Source organism: Sordaria macrospora, chromosome 2, assembly GCF_033870435.1.
Source record: "Sordaria macrospora chromosome 2, complete sequence".
Classification (NCBI taxonomy): Eukaryota; Fungi; Ascomycota; class Sordariomycetes; order Sordariales; family Sordariaceae; genus Sordaria; species Sordaria macrospora.
In genome coordinates, this window is record NC_089372.1 from 4,362,109 (window position 1) to 4,385,290 (window position 23,182).

Genomic DNA, 23,182 nt, shown 5'->3' on the forward strand with positions numbered 1-23,182 from the left:
TTTTTTTCTACGGGCCCCAAATTGGTCCACGAATGATGATATGGGGTCATGATTTACGCCATATACAAACGAGGTAATGATAATAGAAGGGAGGGGGAGGGGGAAACGGGACAGAGGTGGTGGTAGCATTTGGGATTTTTTTGTCGGGTTTTGCTTTTCCTTTCTTTTTTTCTTGTTTGTGGATCTCGTTTCCGTCAACCACTCACCCCTCTCTCTCTCATGACCAGAAAGGCATAGCAGCTGGCAGTCGGCCAGTAGACTAACGGTTGCTAGGGCCTAGGGGTGCGAAGGCATGGAAGTCGAATGAATTGGTTCCAGACTTGGTACCAGACACGGCTTTTATCCTATCCACTCATCTCTATAGCCACCGAAGACGTCGGAACTCGGAAAATGGTTAAAGCAAGCGCAAGAGCAGAACGGGTCCCTGCCTTCATTCGGTTCGAGCAGGATACGAGTGACGTTGGAAGGTGAAGGGCCGGCATTGTCTACGTTATGTGCTTCAGTCCTCCTTCTAGCGTTCTCTTCCTGGTCTCCGGTAAGGTTAGGTTGAGCTTTCTGTTTTCTCTTGTTGAAGCAAAAGTGGATGGGTTCCGGTGGGTTTCGTGGCTGTGGATGGTTGTGGAATGGTTGGCCGGGGACGTATTACATGTGTTTCTGCTACATGCTTCCATGTGGTAGGAAAACAGCTGGGAGACCGGGTGGGCTCACAACCTGTGTTTTCATGTATTGCTCCTTTGGCTGATGTATAGAAGCTGCAGTGAAGGTCTGGCCATATTACATATAGTGTCATGCAAAATTGTTATACAGACTCCAGGGCTGGGAGCCAAAGTGGTTAAGTAGTGAACTTATACAGTAATCTACCTCTATCTTATTGGCTGTGGCCATTCATACGTCGAAAAACAGACGTATCGTGGCTATGATCGTAAGATAGAATCCCCCTCCTCTCGACCAGTCCATACCTCCGAGGAGTCGGAGTCACTGGCGATTCTCCCCCAAATGTGTTTTAAGTTTGAACGCTCCTTGTGAGCTTGTAACTTCATCTTCGCCGTCGCCGTTGACTACATAAGTACACTTGTATACACATGCTTGATAATATACAGAACAACCTCCAAGTGGATGCAAAAGAAAAAGAAATGAGAAGGAAAATAAAGGAGATATGAGGTTAGTATGTGGTGAGTATGTGAGGATTCGGAGTAAGTGTTGGTGCCGTTGCCTTTCACAGCCTCCTCCTTTTCGAGGGGCCCCTCTTTGGTCGGCTTAGAAGTTATGGTTATGTTGGACTCTAATGTCCGTAAATCTTTGCGTCGTCTTAACTTTTTGAATCTTGCCCCTGCCTGGTATTGTAGGGGGTTAATGGTTTAAGAAATCAAACTCTTAACCTGCTCACAAAGTTTCCGCCGTCAACTTTTCGGTGTCTCCGAACTCAACAAAAACAAACATAAGGAAATAAATGAGCGCCAGCAATGGGTTGCACAAGAAAGGCAACGAGTGTAAAAGTCCAACACCATGCTTTAAATAGCTTCCTTAGAACCCCTTGAACGGGTCATCTCTGTCGTACCCATAGTCCTCAATGGGATCGCTGCCGAGTGTGATCCGAGTGTTTCCACTCAGGATGCTATCCCTCTGCCAGCTCCGGCTGTGTCTTCTTCGGAACTCCTTGCTTCGGCGGCGGTTCATGTGACGATAACTCTCCTGGTCGTCATCGTATTTGGTGAAAGCCATCGGCTGTATGAATGCTTCCATACGCACAGTTCCAATCGCGTCAAAGAAGTTGGGAACACTAGGTCGACTTGATGTCTCCGACACACGGGACACAGACCCGGTTCCCCATGTCATGCCACTTGAGCCCAAGATGCTGGAGCCCATGATGCTCGGTGCTCCGGCATTGCTGAAGATATCAGACGAGCCGGCAACACTCATGCCGGCTGTACTATCAGACGGCGCATGGGAGCTTCCACCCATCGGCCCCGAGAACCCTCGATAAGAGATCGGCGGTGGGAGATAGCCACCAGTGCTACTACGCTTGCGATTATGCAGCGCAGCGTGCAGGTTCCGGTCGTTGAACCGAGGAATGGCAGGAGGTATGGTGGAATCATAAGACTCTTCACGATTGTGCATTACCACCGGGTTAAAGTCGTAAGACTCGGCCAGTGTAGGTCGGAAGGTCGGGATGCTTGGGGGAACGGCATCGTCTTCATCGTTTTGCAGTGGGAAGATCCTGTCAGGTCCCGTCGGAATGATAGCAGCCTTCGCCTTTGTCAACCGAATAGAATCACGGATAGGTCTTCGCGCCTTGGGCTTGGGAACCGGTACGGATGTGGGCGCTTGTGCCGTTGGTGGTACTGCCACCGGCTTGGGCTTGGGCAGCTCGAACACCTCAGGCTGCGGGTTCGGGTCTGGGACCGCGAGGTTCTCCGGAATGGCTTGATTCGAATGAGCCAGGAATGATAAGGCTGTTAGCCAGAGATAGTGTCGTTCAGCATCGATTGCCGTAAACTTCAGTGCTCTTTGAGGTGTCAAGATCAGGATGGATCTGTTGAAGAGCGGGCCGGATCCCTTGGGAGCTGGATTCTCGTCCTTCACGTCAAGAACAGATTGGATAATCACTAGGAACACGATCAAGTCAGCATCTGCCAGTTCAAAGTACGAGCAAGGGAAACTCACATTTGCGTCCGGATTTACCCAACAACGCGCTCCCGGATGAAGGCTGTTTGCTACTCCAGAGGATCGCGCGCTCGTAGGGGGCTATCCATACCCATCGCTTGTGGCGCTCGTTGCTGCTGTCATCGCCATTCTTGTCCATCATGCCAAACGACTTCCGTCTTCTGACATACTTGAACATCCATTCACCAACCATGGTCTTGGCAATAGCATCAACAACACTAGTCGACTGATTTGAGTTACTCGTAGGGCGACCTGGCAGATCGTCCATGTTCGCCGCCGCTGTCGACCGCCCTAACGAATCGGTCTTCTTGGGGTTGCTGATAGCGTTGCGCGGCAGAGGAGGTAGATCAGGGCTGTCGGGTGCTTGGGTCGGGGGCATGAAGGGCGGAGGGGACCGGCTCGCACGCCGCTGGCTTCTCTTACGCGAGACTGCCGATGGCGGACGGGCTTTCCGGATGCTGTTTGCCCGATAAGGACCACGACTTGAACCTCGCCTGTGAATCCCCTCACTACTTCTCATGCGAGTTACGCCGCGACCCTCGCTCGGGCTACTGGCATTGAGAGGCTTCCTCGAACTAGCTCGTTTTGGAATCGGGAATGGCGGTTCCGCAGCGTCCGTGGTAAAGCTTGGGGTTCTTGCCAGAGAGTGGGAGACGATGCCGCTTTGTACCAAGGCAGCCCTGCGCATCCCATTTGCCTTGGAAGCGGTTGATCGTCCTGAGCGCCTGGAAGCAGTTCGAACCAGGGCCAAATCGCGGTTATCGCGTTGATGGAAAATACTGACAGAGTCGAAGACATCTGGAGTGTTGATCTCCTTCTCTTCAAGTCTGCGAAGAGTGTTAAGCACTCCAGCGGTCCTTTGCGAGAAGGTTTGCTCTGGTGAGCTCATCAGGGCACCGCTTCCCGAGCTCCGCTTGCCAAAGCTAGAGTTGGTCATGGGCCGGGGAGCAGATAGAGCTGTGCAATATTCCGAATCACTGTGATCCGCCGGATCCATGAAGTCTTCCTCGTCCGAGCTATGTCCATTGAAACCGGCAAACAAGCTGCTAATCCGGTGTAGTCTGCGCATAGGAGCGTCGTAGTGGGACAGCGGCCCATCATCGTTGATCCCAGGGTAGGCGTCATACATATCTTCCAAAACCGGGGATGCTACAACAGGTGGGGAGGATGGGATCTCGGACACACTGTGCTTGTTGGTCAGTCGCCTTGGGTTCCGAGGTGGCAGGTTTCCTGGTACTGGAGTGAACTGTCTAGCTTTCTCAACGTGCTGATCAACGGACGAAACGGCTGGCGAAACAGGTCTGGACATAATGGCGGAGGGATGCAAGTGGGCGGGGAGCTTAGCCAGCCGCAAGTCAACCCGAATCTCCTCCGTTTGCACTGCAGTCGATGTCATGGACACACGAGCAGGCATGTTGACCTGACAGCCAAAGTCCTTAGATAAAGGCGGCAGGAGTGGCTCGCATGGTGACGCAGGTCGGCTCGAGGGAGGAATGATGCTGATACTGGGGATTGTGTATGAAGGAGACTCAGGAGCTGGTGGCTGCAGCTGAACGGAAGGAATGTCGGTTTGCGTGGAAGAAGTGACCATAGTAGACGGGGTCGCTTGGGGTATGGGTAGTGATTCCTGAACTGGCAACTTTGGTGTTCGAGGTGGGCTGAGTGGCTCCGCGTTGGTTTGCGTCGCTCCGTTCACCATCAAGTTCTGCGTGTTGGGTGTCTTGATTGACAGCGGACCGCCAAGGTGAACCCTCTTTCTTTTTTGGTTTAACTCAGATTCGGTGTCGGTGCGAGGTGGGCTATCGACGTCAGATGGCCTCTCGTATAGTTGGTGAGAAAGGGCTAGGGCCGGTTGAGGAGTCGATGGTTCGATTGATGCAATCTTGGGGGAAGGAGGCGGCGAGTATTGGATTCCAGTATCGACGTAAGTCGGCTTCGGTATTTGCGGCTGCAACTCCTCGTCCTCCTTGATCACGGAGCCTTCCAGTCTATCAAGAGTGGACTGGTTCAGAGACAGCTTTCCACGATTAATGCTAGCAGATCTGAGAAGGCTTTCGGTACTTTGGTGTCTTCGGTGTGTCTTGATGGAGAAAAGGGTATCGCGGCTTCCATTTCGCATGTGGCCGCTCTCACGGCCCAAAAACCGCACGAACGCGCTGTCACGGCTTGTCGTCCGCATGTGCCCACGGTTAGACAAGACACTCTGACGGCCACCGTAGTCGCTTTCATCCTCGTAGTCTCCATCGAAATCAAGCTCGTCTGCCAAGGTATTGCCAGTCGGCTTCATCATTGCACTGACAGTAGAGAACCGGATGCTGTTGGTCAAGCTGAGAGTTCGGACGCTTGCGCCATCGTTTTCTTGTCCGGTCTCGCTGCCCGCCGCACTCTTAGGGCGATCAAGGGTAGCGGATGTCTGCGCAGCTTGGAACGCAGTAACCTCATCAAGGACCAACTTCAGACGGCTTTCAGCGACATGAACGCGGACCTCGAGCTTCCGCTTTTCCTCCTCGTGCTCATCCTTCTCCTTCGTCCATTGCTGATGGACGCGCTCGATATCCTCCTCCTGGTTTCGCAGTTTCTTCTGCGCAGTCTCTAGCCTCTTCTTGGTGTCGTTTGCAGATTCCACAGCTTCATCGCGCTCTTTCGCTAGTTGATCCAAAGCAGAAGAGGTTCCGCCTTCCAGAAGTGCCAGTTGACGTTTCAATGACCGGGTTTCCTTGGTGGTGTTCAAAAGCGTTGTCTGCAAGGAGTCGGACTCTTTTTGTGTTTTCTGCAGCGATGTCTCGAGGCCCTCGATGATTTTAAGTTTCTCATCCTGATCACGTCTCAAAGACAATATCTCGGAGACTAGACTGGCGTGAAGCGTAGGGGTAAATCTTCGTGGGTCAAGAATGCTGATGTTGTCGTCTATGCTTATATCTTTGGATGCTCTTTTCGATCCCTTGTCGCTCCAGTCGGCGGGCAAAGGTGGTGGGGAGGAGCTCCCCGACCTATTCGTTGGCGTGGTGGACCGTCTGGATTTGCGCGAAGCTCGGGACTGATTTCGAGAACGGTTGCGTATCGAAGGGTTGCGGGCCGGCAACGACACCACTGGGTCGGTCTCCTCCTCAGTTTCCCAGGCGCCCATGGTGAACTGCTTGTAATATCCTCAGTGTTGAAGAGCTGCAGTTTCGTGCAAGCAATAATCAGAACTCAGAGTATCGCCATCCCACCTTCTGCTTGCGGTTGTCGTTGGCAGCGTCGTTTGTCGTCTTTGAGGTCAGGCGATAATGATTGTCCAGAGTGTTTGTTGCCTCGTGAAGACAAAACGGAATTCGATGAATATGAAAGTACCAGCTCTAGAGATACGCTTCACGGGTTAGCAGCTCTCAATCAGGGTTGCTCCTCCGGCCTATGTCACGTTGCCAGGGGGGTGCAGGAAGGATTAATAACCGGGCCTCACGGGAAATCATACCTGAAGAAACAGATACCCCTACACAAGTCGAGGCGAGATGTCGTGTCTGTCAAAGAAACGAACTACCGTTACCGGTTTCAAGGAGAAGGGGGCTCAAAAACTGCCCATTCAACGTTTTTGCGTGAGACTTCCTGGTGTGGTCTGTGGATGATCGGTCAGTTTGGAACTTGATCTTTCTTGGGGAGACGCCCTCTTGCGGCTACACATTGTACGATGCCAATCGAGTGAGACTTGTGAACAAGCAGAATATCTCTAACTCGAGGCTAAGAACACGAGTGCCTCCAATCAGTGAGGATTGGATGGGAAAATCAGATCTCGAAACCTGAGGAAAGGTAACTTACAGAGCCCGAATAATCCGAGCAGAAGGTATATATGTGATCTCTGAAGGACCAAGAAAGGTAACCAAAGCCTGTAGATCGACCAGATCGACAGAAGAGCACGGTAGTCAGTGCTGAGCAGTCAATGACGAGGGTGACTGAAGACTGTTATGAGTGGCTGAACTGGGTCGAGACTGGTCTGGTGGGTGGGTAATTCGGAAATCGGGGTTGTCTGGAGTACCTAGTCAAGGGTACAACCTAGATTATATTTGGCACCAGAAATAAAAAACCCAGTCTCGTGGGTATCGACTTCCTCTTTTTCCGCCTTCCGGATCGTTTGCACTTTCCTGGTTTCTTTGAACGAGTGGAGCCTGCAAGTCGGCGTGTAAATGAGATGAGATAAATGAGCGGGTCGTTTTCGACTTCTACCTGGGGCGACAAGCAAGAACGATGGAGTAGATGGACGTCAAGGTAAGGTAATCTGCAATCGGCGTTGATAATAATATGGCAATCGTCCAAACTCGAGGAGGAAAGGGTACTCGTTTGCTCAACAAGGACAAGTCAAGAAGGTGAAACAGCCCGAATCTCTTTCGAGGTGAGGTAATGTAGCTGTAGTATCCAGTGTCCAGTCGGTCCTGCCTAGAGTGGTCTTTCCTTTGGTCAGCGTTTCACGAGGTACTAAGGAAGGCACTGCTAGTAATATGACGAATAACAAGATGGACGGGAGATTCTAGATGGTCTTGACCCCACGATATGGCGCACAAAAAGAGGGGCTCGGAGCCTCGTGGTTCACAACATGTAAGTAGTCCAAGTAGTGGAAGCTCGTAACTGCCCGGTAGAAGCGGAGAGAACGGGAATCGAGAAGTTGAGTGACGGGTACATACCGAACGCAGATCGGGTCAAAAACAGGTCCTTCTGACGAGAAAAACGAGCGAAGCTCAGTTGGTGTTTTCCAAAAGTAGTTTTTGGTGAAAAATTGGGAACCCAGCACCGGTTTCTGGACCAAACGTCTATGGCGTAAAGGAGTGGCGATTCGGCAGAAAGACCGAGACAGATCGATGACCAAGACAGCCAGGCAGCCTAAGGAGCGAATGTACGGGAATCGAAGGTCTGACAAGACTATCTCTAGGCTGGTGAAGCAAAGCGCAATAGTGTGAAGCCTTTGACGCATGCGCACCGACACAGCACTACCCGAACACAACGAGGGACGACGGGATGTACGGGCAGTAGTCGGAAAACACAGACAAGGCGCAACGTCTAGTCCACTTCAACGTCGGCGTGTGAGAGTCCAGAGTCCGGTCGAGATGGACGATGGGATGGAGAATGGAACCTGAGGAGCACAACTCGGCTGCGACTCGAAAGGCGAAAAGAACAATGCGCACCCGGTCGCATGGAGAAGAACACAAACTGGATCGATACAAGGAAGGTAGCGAGACAGTGACAAGGTCCCCAGGAGAAACCGAGCAACCACTTTCCACTCGTCGTCCCTATGAAGGCAGGGCCCTGGTCAGAGTGAGTGGAAGCACTGGACATGGACTGGTTAAGTACGAAGCGATCCACTTTCTAATCGAGCCTAGAGGCTTGAAATGGAGGCAACAAGGTGGGAGAGTGTGAGAGCGAGGTACCTACCGACTGCTTGTGTACAGTACAGTACGAGGTGTTGTAACAAGGGGTGCCGTTTCTCTGGTAGTGTAGGAGACCCAGGAGGGCGCACTCAGTGGTGCGCTAACCTCCAGAGAGATCGTGGTTGCCCCGTGGCCACCGGACCCCCCAGCCGGGCACTTCACCTCAATGAGATCAAGGCCGTCATCCATGAAGAGAATGGCAGTCGGCATCGGGACACTGACAGGCCAAAAGCATCCAATCTCGCTGGCGGAGAGAAGCGCCAGGCGCGTGAGAGGGCCAGAAATTGGCCATTATCACGGCTTCCCATGAGGGAATGTGCGCCGAAGGATGTCTCAACGGAGGACACAAGCGCGACCGACATCCGATGACAGGTGGATGGGAAGGTGAGGAAGGTCAGGTCCCGTCGAGGTGAGAGGGAGAAAAAAAGCTGCAGGAGCAGTGCAGCAGTGCCGTGTGGTTCAGGGTACCCGACGTTTGGTTGTGTACCTCCCAGTCTAGTCTACCACACAATTTTTGGGGTACCCCTCCCCCTCTCCGCCTCCCGCAAAGGACCTCCATTCTCGGGGGTCCCGTTCCCCGGGCAGCAAATCACGGACCATCACCCGTCGGTTCATATAAACAGTAAAAGGGTCAGCTTGCTAAAATACGGTGGTTGCACAATCTCAACGCCTACAACCCTGATGAAGAATTCTTTGTCTCAATTCCTCGTAATTTTCTCTTCCTCCAACAACTTCGTTTGATATTCAAAAGTCTTCGCTGCCCCTGAATATCTTTGAGACAAGCCGATGCTGTATCAATTCTAGGCTGTACAGGTGATACAGTATGCTACAGTGCTGGGACGCCAAAACATCAAGAGTCATTAAATCACTGACAGGGGTGCACCATGACAGCTGAAAGCTAAAGGGAGCTTTCCAAAGTGTTGGTTCTAGGGATCGATTGATTCCAAAATAATAGGATTGTTGTACGTTATTATCAGTTGCTGAAATTATCATTAAAACAAAGAACTGTGCCTTTTTGGTGAACTGCCCAAAATATAATTATTTCACAACTATTTAATATATTGATTTGGTTCCTAAAATTCTTTAATTGCTATTATTAATCCAGTAAACCTTTCGATACCTTTAACAATGCCTTACTTTGTTAAGCTAGAAACGAAGGTATTTTTAAGAAATTTACCTTGACGGATGAACTAGGTCACGCTGTTATGACCGCGGCATGCAACTATTACAATAACTGCTAATCTGCTAACATTACTAGACTTTGTATATATTTCGAGAAGTGTGAGCCTTACTGTATTTACCGGCTTTGCTAGCAAGTCGAAAATTGCAAGAATATTCGCTAATACATTGTTGCTTTAAATAAAGATTATAAGAAGAAGGTTAACTAGTACGTTATTAAATTTATACTCTTCAATGGCTGCTTATTTAACTTATTTGAAAGCCCGCTTCTAAGAATTTTCTTATATACTTTTGCTGCTATTTATACTATTCTTAATATAATAACTGTAGTTAACAACTAGTTACCTCTCGTTTATAAGTAGATAAATAAACAGATATTTAATTAATATATTACTGATGCATAAGAGCAGCGCAGCGTAGATAATTATCTTAATGTTTAGAGCGAGAGTTCTGTTAACGAGGAGTTAATGTTAATATTGCTTTATATATGCGTGTTATATAGCAACTACTATAATATAAGCACTTACTTTAGTTTGATGGGGCTGTTAAGGTATTTACTACGGTTAACGTAGGAAATCCTATTATAATTCTTCTTTTTTTTTTTAAAAAAAAAAAAACCCCCCAATATTCCTATTATATTGATTACTGTACAAATTGACGTTAAAATGTTAACAATCCTATAATGCTTATTTAGTTCTGTTTGCGAAATATAGCTATGTAAGTGTTCTACGAGGTATACATGCAGGTAGGCTTTGGTGAAAGTGATAATATTTAACAAAGAGAAAAAGAAAAATCTGTGCCAGTATAGCATAAAGCTTACAGCTAAATACACAAGAGAGGTGTGGATATCGAAGGGATCAGAAACGCCAAGGTTGGAAATGTGGTTCGTGCGGCGCACCTCGGGAGTGCACTCAACCGGAGAGCAAGCCTGGCTTATATAGAGTTCAAGCCAGGCAGACACTCCTGGGCGCCAGCCCTATGACAAGCTATATATTAAGTGCGCTTGCTATTGCTATTGTTTATTATAAGAAATCTTTTACTAGTACTATACATATATATATAAGAATTAGTTTTTTTCTTTTAGAAGACGACTTTGTTAATTTCAATAGTTTTTATGCTTTCCGTGATTTTAATTACAATTTTATTATTAATAAACTTTTCAAGATTTATTTCTACTTTTTGTTTTTTATTCGGAGGTTATTTATTAATCTCCGCCTTTCTACCACTGATTGCGTCATTATATTTACTTATTAATTCTTTATATATAGTTATTAATTTGCTATATTACTTGATTTATTTTCTGTATTTAATTTCAAATTTAAATTCTTTTTTTTTTTTTATATTATTAAATTTAATATTAGTTTCCTTTTTAATTTCTGCTCCAGCCCGGAGTTAAGCGGCGTTAAATATATTATTGAATTATTTTATAGTAACGAAGGTTTTGTCACAGCGCTAGTAGACTACTACACCACTAGGCTATTTTTCAAAAGGATACAAGTAACTGAAGCTGGTAGTTCGGTCGCTCAAGTGGTCTTATATAGTTTGTCCCAGAAGAGGCACCCGAGTGCATTCGGTCATAATTACTTTAAGCAATATTGTTAGCATGTGGCTAGTACTGTGCCTTGTAACTGCCTTGTACTACCTTATAGTATGGAAGGCTGATTGAATTATTCCTTTTACGGAATCAGTCCACTCAGCCTCCACAGCACGTACTAGAATACAAAAGTTTTGCTACTGTATTCTGAGATTCTCTAACTTGTTCAGCATTCCTTTTAGACTGATTTGTTATCATAGAATGTACCAGAAGCTCATAGATTCAGTTCATTCCTTTCATGGTATAGTGCTCCTACAAGCACTTCTATCAACTTACAGAAGCTTCTACACTTAGGAAGTTTTTAGACACTTAACGTTCGTGTATATAAAGACCTTTTCTCTCCTTTAGTTAGTCACCTCTTAAGCAAGCAAGTACAATTCAAGCAATACAATACAGCCTACTCCTATAGTGCAGAGTTCATTATAATTGTTGTTTCTCACAGTGCATAGTCTACTGTGCTCTTCTGTCTTGAGAGCAGAGTTCTCTTTAAGACCTCTTTTACAACATCCTTTTATTGTCTTTGCTACTACGCTGTTTCCTTCAGCACTGCTGTCGTACTTTCTACCGCTTCCGCTCTGCTCCGCTACAAGTGCATAGTTTACTATAGCATCTTTATATTGGTGCTATTATTATAGGCTAGTTAAGGTATTGCAGCAAACAAATACATATAGATTTTGCCTCGTATTATAGAAGAATAGTTGCTTAGCAACTTCTTTTCTTTCCGCATCCGTAAAAGTATTTACGCTCTTAACTAGAATATTTAAAACTATTACTAGTTTAATTTCAAAGTGTAGTAAACTATACTATTTGATACTAGCTCTATTATTACCCTCCTTGCTATAAGAGTATTTAATACTCCCGCTAATAATATGCTTTATGAGCGAGCCTTTTTTGCTATAAAATTTCTGGAAAATGCTAAGCGCAACCACCCCACCGCCAATAAGATAGATATAATTACGTTTATTTATATAAATAATAAGAAGCTTAGAAGTCTCAACAAATCCTTTGCTTGCTTAATTATGGTAAAAAGAGATGACCTGCTACTTCAAATTGAGAAGAAGTTGTACGAATATATGTAATAAGAGAATCAAAACAATAAGAAGAAGAAGGGCACCTAATAAGAATATACATATATAAAGAAATAGTTAGAAAATATAGTATATATACTTTTCTCAGAAATGCCAGAAGTATAGTAAGATTGAGTGCTCTTATGAATCTATGAATAAATTAATTTTATACAGATATAGGAGTTTGGAGGCTAGTTTATGTACCCAAAAATCCTATATTTCAATCACGTACCCTAAAATTAATGAAAGAAACGCCATTTTTGCACGAAATTTCAGGAAATTTCGGAAATTACCAGTTGCAGTTATTACTGATTGATCCCTAGTTGGTTCCTGGCTTCGGCCGCGTCTGGCCAGTGGAAGCTATGGAAACGCCAGGGAAATGGACGCCGGGAGGCCCAGCTCGGAGCAGCGAAACCCTTGCCATGAACCGATAGCTAAAAAAACCCTCTGAAGCGGCTCCGCAACATCATGACGAACCCGTCTGTGCTGATGATAGACATGGCGTGTTCGACGCAAACCCATGGGGACAACAACTTGCTACCTATATCACAAGCCATCATGGAATATCACGCGGTGCGCCAAGATAGAATGGAGAGTTGAATAATCCAAGGTGTCCTTCAGGATAACCTCGGTCACGGTGTTTCTGGAATCCGTGCCGTCCTCGCTTCAAGGAATGATATTGACGCATCATCTTGCCCGTCGTCACCACGACCTCGTCTCCATCACATCGGAGATGCGACCTCGCACCCTGCACCACTGGAAAGGACACAAGTGCTCGTGACGAGTTTATTGGCCCATGGGCCTGGCCTACCATCACCGGAACAGAGGCCTCGCCAAGCCATCCAAGGCTTTCTGCTTCTCATCAGCGAAGCTTCATGAAACAGAGAAGCTCGCTGTCCGGGAATGGGAAATGATGGCTCTGCTCTACTGATGCTCACGAAGGCTCGCTGAGAGCACTAAACCCTTCTGGTGCCGGGCTGGCGACGGCTGGATGTGATGAAAGTCGACTGACCAATAGGATGCTTCCGTTGCGCCAGCCAAATTTCTTTTCTGTGATGGGGCGACCGCCGATCACAAGTTCTTGGATCACTAGCAGTGGGGAACCATCACTTTGAGCCCCTAGCTTCCTCATCACGGCATCACGGATGCCACCCGTTCGTCCAAACCCCTCGATGACGGCGCCGACGACGACAACAACTTTGTGCTGACCTTGGGGGGTATGCGGAGGGCAGATTTGTGCAATGGCCAATGGCACTAGAAAAGGGCAGTACCGGCACGCCACGCCCCCGCGTCCGAGTCTCAGCCCGCGCGAACATCCGCCAAACAATAACCTGTCATCCGAAAGACGACCCCCGAGCAGTTGAGACATTCCGCCGAAGGTCTATCGTTTGACAGACGTTGAAGATGCCGGTGGCCGTTACACAAGAACCGTCTGGGGTTACATTCCTACACCCACCCGCAGAAACATCCCGTGTCTGCGATATGATCCCGTCCTCACAGATAGATTCGACAGACAAGCACATACGTTATGATCGTCAACTTTCAACCTTATCACCAACATTCCTGAACCAAGGTCCCATGTTTCAACCTGAGAGGATCGCCCGCTGACCCCCTATTTCTCCGCATACTGCTCCCTCAATGTGCTATTGCGACGGGCATATTCCTTCACTATCCCCCACAAAGGGTTCAAGCGCTCGACAGCATTATCCCAGACTCAGTCGTCGATCTGACAAGTCCACCTCCTGGTAGTTGTTACAGATATCACTGAGAGGCACGTGAGGCTCCAGCCTGTGGACTGTTTTTGATAGCACATCAGCGCCTATAGTGTAGGGGCAGCTAACCCCGCGTCACTGCAGTGGCCAAGTGCGTCCAACATCCGCCAAAAAAGCAACAAGCGTGAACTATCACGGGCCAAAATGAGAAAGGACCGACAAATCACGGTCGCCACGGTTTGAGAAAAACGAAGGAAACATTATTTCTTCTGTGTGTGTTGGTTGCATGTGCAACACAGCCAACAACCTCAACCTTTAGCGAGTGTCCCATTCGCTTCCTTCCACTTCCCTACAGACTTGGCTGTGCCGTTGCGGCTTCCGCGGGAGATTAACAAATGTGTCCCAAGGAGAACGCCGCATACCTTGCCTTTTGAGCTTTCTGATCATTCCCAAGGTTCCTCATCCTCCTCGGTGTAAGTAATAGGATACGTCCCGGTTCGCCTACGAAAACAAACGAGACCCTTTGCATTTTCCACGGTGCGATGCGTCCTGTCTGAGCTCGGGGTTGGCCTGGCCTGGCGAACCTGGACTGGGCTGGGCTGGGCTGGGCTGGGCTGGGCTGATGGGATGAACTCCGTGCTCCTTCTGAAAGGAAACGGCACGTCAGCAATTTGATTTTCTGAAGGGTGAGGGAAGTGCATTGGCCAATCGTTCTCGAAATTCCCCAGGACCCTTGGGCCCCGTCACGCCTCGCTGGTGCTCTTGACAAGTTGACACAAGACGGTCTTTCTGTCGGTTCCCGAAAAGTCTCGAAACCGCTCGTCTCATGTTGAACCCTATGTTCTGACAGATGAGAAAGATTTCAAAGATGTCATATCTCTCTGTGTGAACAGAACCCCCCAACAACATCACATTATGGATGATCGATCATCAATGACTCCAGTGATCATCCCAAAAAAAATTCCCCATCAACAAACCACAATAAAAACTGCCACGGCGGCGGCGTCAGCGTGCATCACTGTTGTAACTGCAGCGCATCGGTGCATGCGTTAGTACGGCACTGCTAATGCAGGTTGAAGCTTCTATGATGGGACCTCCTGTCGCCTGTGGGCTGTACCTGCAGAGCCGAGTAAAACATCCCAAGGGGATCGTGCAGAAGGGCAATATAAATTTCCCGGGGGATTGCTACCCTACAACGCTCCAGCGGGCATGTCTGGCCGTAGAGGTACGCGACTCGTGGAGCCCCTTTTGAGAGGTCAACGGTTTGGGGAAATTTGAGCGAATAGGTACCTTGGTGGGTAGAGAGAGATGTATGCATACCTACCAACATTAGGACTACACAGAACCGTTGGCAAACCTGAGACGAGAAGTCAGAACTGACAGAGACATTTGAATGGAGACGCAAAGGATGCGATGGATGTCATATCACAGGTTGACTTTGACGCTCCTTCTAAATTCTCACTGAACATTACCAGCTAGTGAACAATGTGGTAAATCAAAAGGGGCCAAGTTTTCCACGAAAACACATGGACAACGACTTTTACTGCAACGGTTTGCTTATCTGACTGATGTGTTTTCGTCTTGATAATATTGACATCATATATCAAAATTGTTTCCTTCTGCTTTGTTTCAGGTATAGTGCTCGACAAATACGTACCAAGGTCCGTTCCATGTCTTCAGATCCTCATTTTCCTAGTTGAAAGATCATCCTTCCCACAATCTGATATCAACAAGTACCTACCGTGTCAAAGCTTGGGCGGTTTATTCCCTTCCGGTCTATTCAAAAACTGAAACTTCCCACGGGATCCGAGACTTCACAAAAGATAAAATATCAAATAATGTGTCTCCTCAAAACTAATTCACTACCTAACTCTGAAGCAGTCGAGAAGACGATTGTGGAATACAAAACCACGTAGAAAAGCAGGGACATGTTTCCCCAGATTTTTTTTTCAATATTTGAAACTCGGAAGGATCACGTTGTCTCCCAAACAATTGGACCTTTCTGCTCCAACTACGTAGATCAAAAGTGGCGGTTTGAGGATATGTGATAGCGCGCGGAGAGTCATTGCCTTTTTTTTTCTCCCAGTTGTCAGTTTATAGACTCTGGTTTCTTGCGGCTAAGGAGAATGAATCAAATCCTTTTTTTGTTTTGGGGGAATTATGGTCGAGTGTGTTTGGCGGATGGTGAGTTTTTCAGACGGTTATAGTACACTGAAACTTCCGATTCGTCGTTTGTTGTATTCAGGTGCAATGTATGCTTCTTGACTGAGCACATGTAAAGTGGGTGGAGGTTGGCTTGAGTTATTAAGGGGATGGAAACCAGGTGTAGTTATCTTTATCCGATACTGATGTACACCAGACGGAGATTCAACCTTCGGCAAATAAACAGTTGATCGCATTCTGGTCAGCTACGAACTGAAGGGTCGTATTTATCTCTGGGAGCTTAATGGGGGGGGGGGGGGGGGGGGTCTACCATGAGGAGAGTAGGCTGCATCTGCGAATATGCCATTGTTATTATTGCAATAAAAGAACGAGTGTCATGTGTATGAATACCGGGAGTTGCAGTGAGACCATGATAGTAAAATATGACGAGTTTGAAAATATGTACTTGCTAGCTTTTATCTAAATCTCTAATCCTTTGTCTAACGGGTTCTCCCATAAATATCATAACATCATTACACATGCAAGTGGTCTACTCCACTTCATCTCCTCAAGACCCAGTCTGCTGCTCTGCATCTGGGCGGATATGAGGTTCGCGGCCAGGAGGTGCAGTACTGACGGTAAGGGGATACTTGTTCAAAGCTTCGAAAAGTAGAATCACCGAAGCGATCTAAAGAATCAGGATATGTTAGGCTTAGGTTCACAACATAAATAACCACGTAATGAAATGTGAGTGTCCTTATCCTCCCCAAGAAGGGGGGTACTAGAAGAACCACCACCATCAATCAGGAAGAGAAAGAAAGGTAATAAAACTCACCAAAAAAGCCCAACTAGACACAAAAGTGGCCATTCCAATCGCATATTCATACTGCGGCCCAGCATTCTCAGCGAACCCCAGCGCACCCGTAACCGTCAACCCGATCGACCCGACCAAACTCCAAAGACCGATATGCCACCCCAGCAGATTCGGCGCGGGAACGTACCACTTATCTTGCACTTCCACCATGGTCAAGATCGCCGAGACAATGAAGAAGACACCTCCCACCACTTGCGGTAGCCAGTAGCTCCCATTCAGTGCGCCGGTGGAGAGGTTATTTTGGGCAAAGGGCAGGCCCGTAAAACCCTCGGTCCAGAAGATGACGGCGCCGATTAGTTGAATCAAGCAGGAGAGGAAACCAATTTCGTGCAGGTAGTGCGACTTGAGCTCGTCGGGGGATGGCCACCACTTCCACGCGCGCGAGGGGTGTTGGCTGTTGTGGTGACCGTTGTTGTCGTGTCCTTTTCCGTCCGAGTCATCCGATTCCGAGCCATGGCCGTCGTCGTCGCCGTCGCTGTGAGCATCGGGGTCATCCTTCTTCTCGTTGTGCAAGTTCTGGTCATCGGGCACGGAGACAGAGACGGGTACCACGACGGCTTTGCGCTGGTCTCGCGCGTTAGATCCCCGGAGGAGCACGTAGCGGACTTGGTGGTGGTGCGTGCAGCGTGTTCCTTCGTGTTCGTGGGAGCGCAGACGGGGACCGTCGGCGTTGCCGGAGAGACTCTCTTCGAGGGCCCAGCCGAAACAGTCGGCGCGGTTCTCGTTGACGGCTTCGAGCAGCATTAGTATCGACGAGATGACGACGAGGGTGGTGGTGATGAGACGGGTGGCGGCGGAGCCGGCCTCTTCGCCTTTGAATTCGGATTTGGGTGCGGCGAGCGGGAGGTAGACGAAGAAGCCGTTGATCATTCTTGCTATGGCGGCTGTTGGGGGAATGTTAGCCAGCTACGCAATCTTGTTGCTTGTGACTTGCTCACCCCCATTTTGGTGTAGAAAAGGGGCAAGTGGTCACCACCAACAAAACAGGACAAAACTTACCAATGAAATATGACAAAGCCACAACATAACTGATATCCCACCACGGAAAGCTCGTAAACATCTTCAACACACCATGCCACGTCATCCTCAAGGTATTTGTCGCCCTAGGCCCTTCGCCCCTCTCCTCCTCTCTCGTATCCTCCTCATCGATGCCCTCCCCCATCTCCTCGTCCTGCAGCCTTCTCTTGTGTCTCCAGCTGCCTTTCTTACCGGTCCCGTAATTCCCACCATCCTTATCCTTTCCCTCCTTTTCATTCCCGTCTTCTTTATCGCTGCTCCCTTTATTATTCCCCCCATTCCTCCTCTTATTGTCATTGTCATTTTTGCCCTGCTGCAATATCCCCGGCTTCGTAACAATCGCCGCGTGTCTTCCTTTCCTGTTATCCCTGCTCCGCCAGACATAGTACACCCCGCTGTCCTTCTGCTCTTGTTCGCGCTGCTTCTGCTGCGTGGTGTTGATGGACGTCTTGCTACCATTGTCGTTACTGTTTCCCATGCCCAACTGGACGACCCGGCCGACCTGGGAAGGCGAGGTGTTGAGGGCGCCTGCAAGCCGCTCGGGCGTGACGGTCGCTGCGTTGGCGGCATTCCGGAGGGAGCTTTGGCCGCTGAGCTGGGAATCGGTGGTCTCGAGGGCTCGGCCGATCTGCTCGGCGGAAAGTGTCGGAACGTCGGCGTCCACAGGGAGCTCGGCGACGGCCTGTTTGGCGTCGTCGGCGGCTTGCTGGCCGAGAACGTTGGCGGCTTCGTTGCCGGTTAGGGATAGTTCGTCGGAGGCGGTTCTCTTCTTCTTTTTCTCCTTCTCTCCTCTCGTTGGATTCTGATCCTGGCTGCCCACAGAGGGCGCGATGATGTGGTAGCGAGCGGTTGGGTTGAAGAAGGAGAAGGCGCCTCCGGAGTGCGCGGCGTTGGGATGCTTGGAGCCGGTGTTGTTGTTGGAGTCCTTCCTCTTGGGAGGGTGTGTTGTGTTACCCATGAAGCTGACCTAACTGTTGTTGTTCTGGTTGTTTCCCCTGTTCCGGTGGGAGTGTAAGTCCGGATGTGATCCCTCTCGTTCGTGATGGTGATCGTAGCTTATAGGATCTTGGCGCAAGGTCAAGCTTTCTCTTCAGGTGAGAGTGTATGGTTTGAAAAAAGTCAAGATCACCATTCTTCTTGTCTGCCTATCCTTTCTGCCGGGACACTACTATACAAAATACAAGTACGTTTGAAGATCAGAGATATTCCGAAATCCCAGGAACCGTACCTACTCGTCCGAACCGGTCTCGCCTTCGACCTTCTTCTCCACGTCTTGCCTGGAATCCTGCTTCATAGGTTGGTATTAAGAGAATTCTGTCAGTAGTGTACATCCTCGAAAGGATATGTCACTGACGTTAACGCCAAGAGATATTGAAGATTCAGCCTTGTCCAACCACTCACATCCGCAAAAGTCGTTTACATCAGAAGTTGGCTGAAACTCGACGATCGGTCCACTGATTCCCACTGTTTGGTGGGGCCGACTCAGCCCAGTCGAACCAGTATTCCATCATTCACATGGCGACCGGTTTCTTCGGTGGAGTTGTAAATCGGATGTAAATGCTGACATGGAAGGTGTTCTAGAAGGCGAAGGTTCAAGTCAAAAGCTGATAAAGAAAGCCGCGCGTGCAAGTGGTGCAGATGTTGACAGATGCATTACTGGTAAAGGCAACGTCGCTGAAATTTGGCGATATATTTTCGTCCAGAACTTCGCCGTCTTTGCCATCTGGGTATTGCTCGCTCCAGCAAGCAAGTATTCCTCGGGGATTCTTCGTGGTTGTCTGAAGGCGGATTGTCAAAAGAGTGGTGTAGGTGAAGATCAAGATGTGGCGCGAGGGCATTTCAGCCCGCTGTCAAAAAATGATAAGCCCGTAGGAGCAAAAACTCCGGGGACGCCGGTCCCGAAACCGCCGGTGTTCCTTTGAACTCATTGTCATTGACGTTTCTCTCGTCCAAACCTAACTCGAGGGGAGGGAACGTGGTCATGGACGAACTCATCTGGTAGGTACGCCATCTGCCATCTCAATGGCATCCATCCGAACCGTGCCTGCCGTCTTTCGCCGTCATGCTGGGATTATCCCATTGCAGCCGCCCAAACCGCTTCGGCCCCATTGAATGCGGGGACCGGCCGGGTGACGTTATTCGGGCCCGAATTGAACGCTACCTTACCCTATTCTGCTCCATCACTTCTGCTAACAAACAACCATCTTGCGCCAACAAACACTTTAACTCCCGCTGCAAAGTCGATAACATCCATGAAATGGATTTTGCAATTGGATATAGATCTTCAGGCCTGTTATGTGCGATAAGCTGACTCGAACATTTCACGGAAACTCTTCGAGAATTCACAGCCAACGACATCTGATGACGTAATTGGAGATGGGGACACTCGGAAGGAGTTGGAAAATGAGTATTTGGAGAGGTTACAATCGCACCATTCTCTCTCTCTAAATGTGCAGATGCGGGGAAACATAGTGTAAGCGATGTCGTAGTCTGGTAGTGTATAACACCTGCCTCGGACCCTTGATATCTTTCTCCGGAGCCCCCCTCTTGGACTACCAAACAAACAAACAAACAAACAAACAGCAGAAACTATTTTTTTTGTCTGCTATCTCTCCTCCCTTACCTATAACCCGAGACTCGGATCTTGCACCTTGCCATTGTGATCATCGTACTCCAACTTACCGCTACACGCCACTTACCTACCTCGACTTGCCCTTTTCTCCCTGCATCGTACCCCTATACCCAAACCATGCCCGCTACTCATCAAGCCCCTCCCTGGGCAACAGAGATCAAAGCACTTACCTTTGATGTCTTTGGCACCTGCGTAGCCTGGCGGGAGAAGATAGCCTCCGCCTTGGCTTCGGCTACCGAGTCCAAGCTGTCTTCCGCCTCCGCCTCCAACTCCACGTCATCGGACACGCCACCATCCGAACAAGTCCTCTCCCGCGCCCGCTCGCTCACCCAAGAGGACTGGGCCCGTTTCGCCCAGGAATGGCGCAAGGCCTTAGGAGCCTCCACCCGCTCCTTCGTTCCCGACGAGACCCCCTGGAGGGATATCGACACCTTCCACCACGACAGCCTCGTCGATCTCCTAGCCAAGTGGCAGCTGGACGGCCTCTTCACCCCTTCCGAGGTCGAGAAGCTCAGCCTTACGTGGCACGATCTCCCACCCTGGCCAGAAACCATCCGGGGTCTGCAACTGCTCGGCTCCCGGTACCACATGGCCGCCTTGTCCAATGGCAACCAGGCGATCCTCAAAGATCTGAACAGCCAGAAGGGCGTCGACGGCAGCTCCCCGCTGGGGTTCCAGCGCTTGCTCTCGTGCGATATGTACCAGGCGTACAAGCCGAACCCAAAGGTGTACCAGGGTGCGCTGCGGGACCTGGGTCTGCAGCCTGGAGAGGTGGCGATGGTGGCGGCGCATTTGGGAGATTTGGAGGCTGCTAAGAAGGAGGGGTTGCGGGCCATCTATGTTGCGCGGCCCGGCGAACTGCTATTTGACGCCCATGAGGACAAGATCAAGAAGGCCAGAGAGTGGGTGGATCTCTGGGTTGAGGAAGGTGAAGGAGGCATGGTGGAGGCGGCAAGAAGGTTGGGCATCAACGTCGACGATGTTAGCGATGCGGCCGGAGTCCTAGGCTGAGTGAGCGAGCCTCTGAGCCTGACGTCCTGGCCCAGACCATGTCGTCGGCAATCTGCGCTCTCAGTCTTCGAGAAGGAAAGGGCGCTTCCGCTTTCCGTCCCTCGGGACTCGGGCCCCAAATCGGGATGCTACCCTCTCGGCGATGGTTGGTAAATTCAGGGGCGGCCGCTCGGGTCAGAGTTTTCATGACATCTCGGGTAGACTGTTTAGGATGCGTGTGATATCCCTTTCCCCCCTGCCGTTTAATTACCCAAGGGAACGGAACCCGGTGGGAGACCGTGAGAGGAAGTGAGGCGGACAGAACTCGGAGCCAGGGCGGAGGAGGGAAGAAGGGACGAAAAGTTCGGTTGACTCGTTGATTCAGAAATCGGCTATGCTGAAGATGGTTGTTTCGCGAGGGGCTTTGACCATGTCCTTGTTCCTTCGAGAAAAGAAATTGAAATTGCGATGGATGCCACGAGCCTGCTAGCGAACCCGCCGATACGGACCCTAATTCGGCGTACTCGGCGCGGCAGTGATGAGCATGGAGCAGCAGTAATATTGATTTTCTCGGACCGGTCCCCGGAGCCCTCCCCCCTGCCGGCCCCCCTGGCCGGAGCCTAATGCCAGACCGCCAGGTCCCAAACCAGGGGATCAGATAGGGAATCATAACCTCAAAGGGGGCCAGCTACCCAGCCAATGTCCAATCGCGGAACTACGCTTATGAAGCCGGCCATGTCAAGAGGGGAACTTCCACGCGTTGCTGAGGTTCGGCATCCCTGACCATAACCTGACCGCAAATGGGTGACCGATTTTCCAATCTTCCTTCCTCTCGTCCACAGACTCGTCCCAACAGTTCGAGTACCCTCCAAGGGCGGCAATTGTCATTGGACCCAGTATTTGAATCGAAGTTTGAGGAAATGAGTGGGCTCGACAGGAGATACTGTGGGACAATGTGAGTCTTTTTTTTTTTACTTGTGTGTTTTGCCTGTGAGCGATTTGATCACTTGATCAAAAACTGTGGCGGTTGTCTCGACAACCACGGGATTTGTTTGAAATGGGGCGCCCCTTGAATTCGATATTCATCGGTCAAAGAGGCGAACGAACTGTCCTTTTGGGCTTGGTCTTCGTCATGTTCGTTATACCAACTGTCCCATCTATGCCTATTAACACGTAGGAGGCGTCGCGGCGTCTTGGCATTCAGGTATTCGGGGGCCACTGACGAGGAAAGAAACGAAGTGACTAGTTTGTAAGTCTCGTTCACAGCGCTGGCTGTCGGCGTCCTATATCACCAAACGGGACCTGAATTGCCTGATGGGTCCGAATCGTCAGCCGGGGCACCCGGTGTAGACAATGAGGAACTTGGTTGAAAGAACCTGGGTATCGGCGACCCGACCGGCGTGGTTGTTTTGCTTTGTGCCAGTGATGAAGGCTTAAAGACCGCTAATAAGGGCGTTTGGTCCCTCTGAAATCGGGCTCTGAAATGGTTCTCTGAAATTAGAGAGTACAAAGCGGTTAGGACTACCCTACCGTGGGCTTTGGACTTGGTGCTCCTTGGCGTTGGATCCCAAAGCGCATTGGCCACTTTTTTCTGAGCTCGTTCTACACCAAAATTTGGGAGCTTTTTTTCAGCAGCCCTTTTGACTGAACCATTTCAGGACGCCAAGATTTATTTAAACCAACCACAATGTGTGCATTCAAAAAAGCGGGACTTCGATTTCAGAGCCAATATTGTACGCCCGTGCACGCTCTGGAGTTTGATAAAGGTACTTTCAAGAGTGACTTCAAACTAGAAGTACCGCTCACGGGCCACAATTTCAGAGAACCATTTCAGAGCCCGATTTCAGAGGGACCAAACACGTCCTAAAGTGGGAACAGCCAGCAAAAGAGGTGTAGCCGTATGGGCCGGAGGTTG

The 23,182-nt window shown here is 49.5% G+C and overlaps 3 protein-coding genes across 3 annotated transcripts; 1 reads left to right on the forward strand and 2 right to left on the reverse strand.

The window, feature by feature from the left end:
• Positions 1-9: 9 nt before the first annotated feature.
• SMAC4_03103 (uncharacterized protein) lies at positions 10-8,089 on the reverse strand. Its single transcript, XM_003349467.2, has 5 exons — positions 7,320-8,089; positions 6,460-7,084; positions 6,119-6,259; positions 2,665-6,002; positions 10-2,606 (listed from the first exon to the last, which is right to left on the reverse strand). Exons 4-5 carry the CDS (start codon positions 5,789-5,791, stop codon positions 1,525-1,527), a joined length of 4,209 nt encoding a protein of 1,402 aa, XP_003349515.2. The 5' UTR covers positions 5,792-6,002; positions 6,119-6,259; positions 6,460-7,084; positions 7,320-8,089; the 3' UTR covers positions 10-1,524.
• Positions 8,090-16,086: 7,997 nt separating this feature from the next.
• SMAC4_03105 (uncharacterized protein) lies at positions 16,087-18,603 on the reverse strand (the record flags this gene model as incomplete). The annotated part of the gene is made up of 3 exons (XM_003349469.2): positions 16,087-16,442; positions 16,590-17,512; positions 17,628-18,603. The coding sequence occupies 3 exons, from the start codon at positions 18,601-18,603 to the stop codon at positions 16,323-16,325; spliced, it is 2,019 nt and encodes a 672-aa protein (XP_003349517.1). The 3' UTR covers positions 16,087-16,322.
• A 1,791-nt stretch (positions 18,604-20,394) lies between these two features.
• On the forward strand, positions 20,395-21,288 carry SMAC4_03106 (uncharacterized protein; the record flags this gene model as incomplete). Its single annotated transcript, XM_003349470.1, has 1 exon — positions 20,395-21,288. The coding sequence occupies one exon, from the start codon at positions 20,395-20,397 to the stop codon at positions 21,286-21,288; it is 894 nt and encodes a 297-aa protein (XP_003349518.1).
• Positions 21,289-23,182: the final 1,894 nt, after the last annotated feature.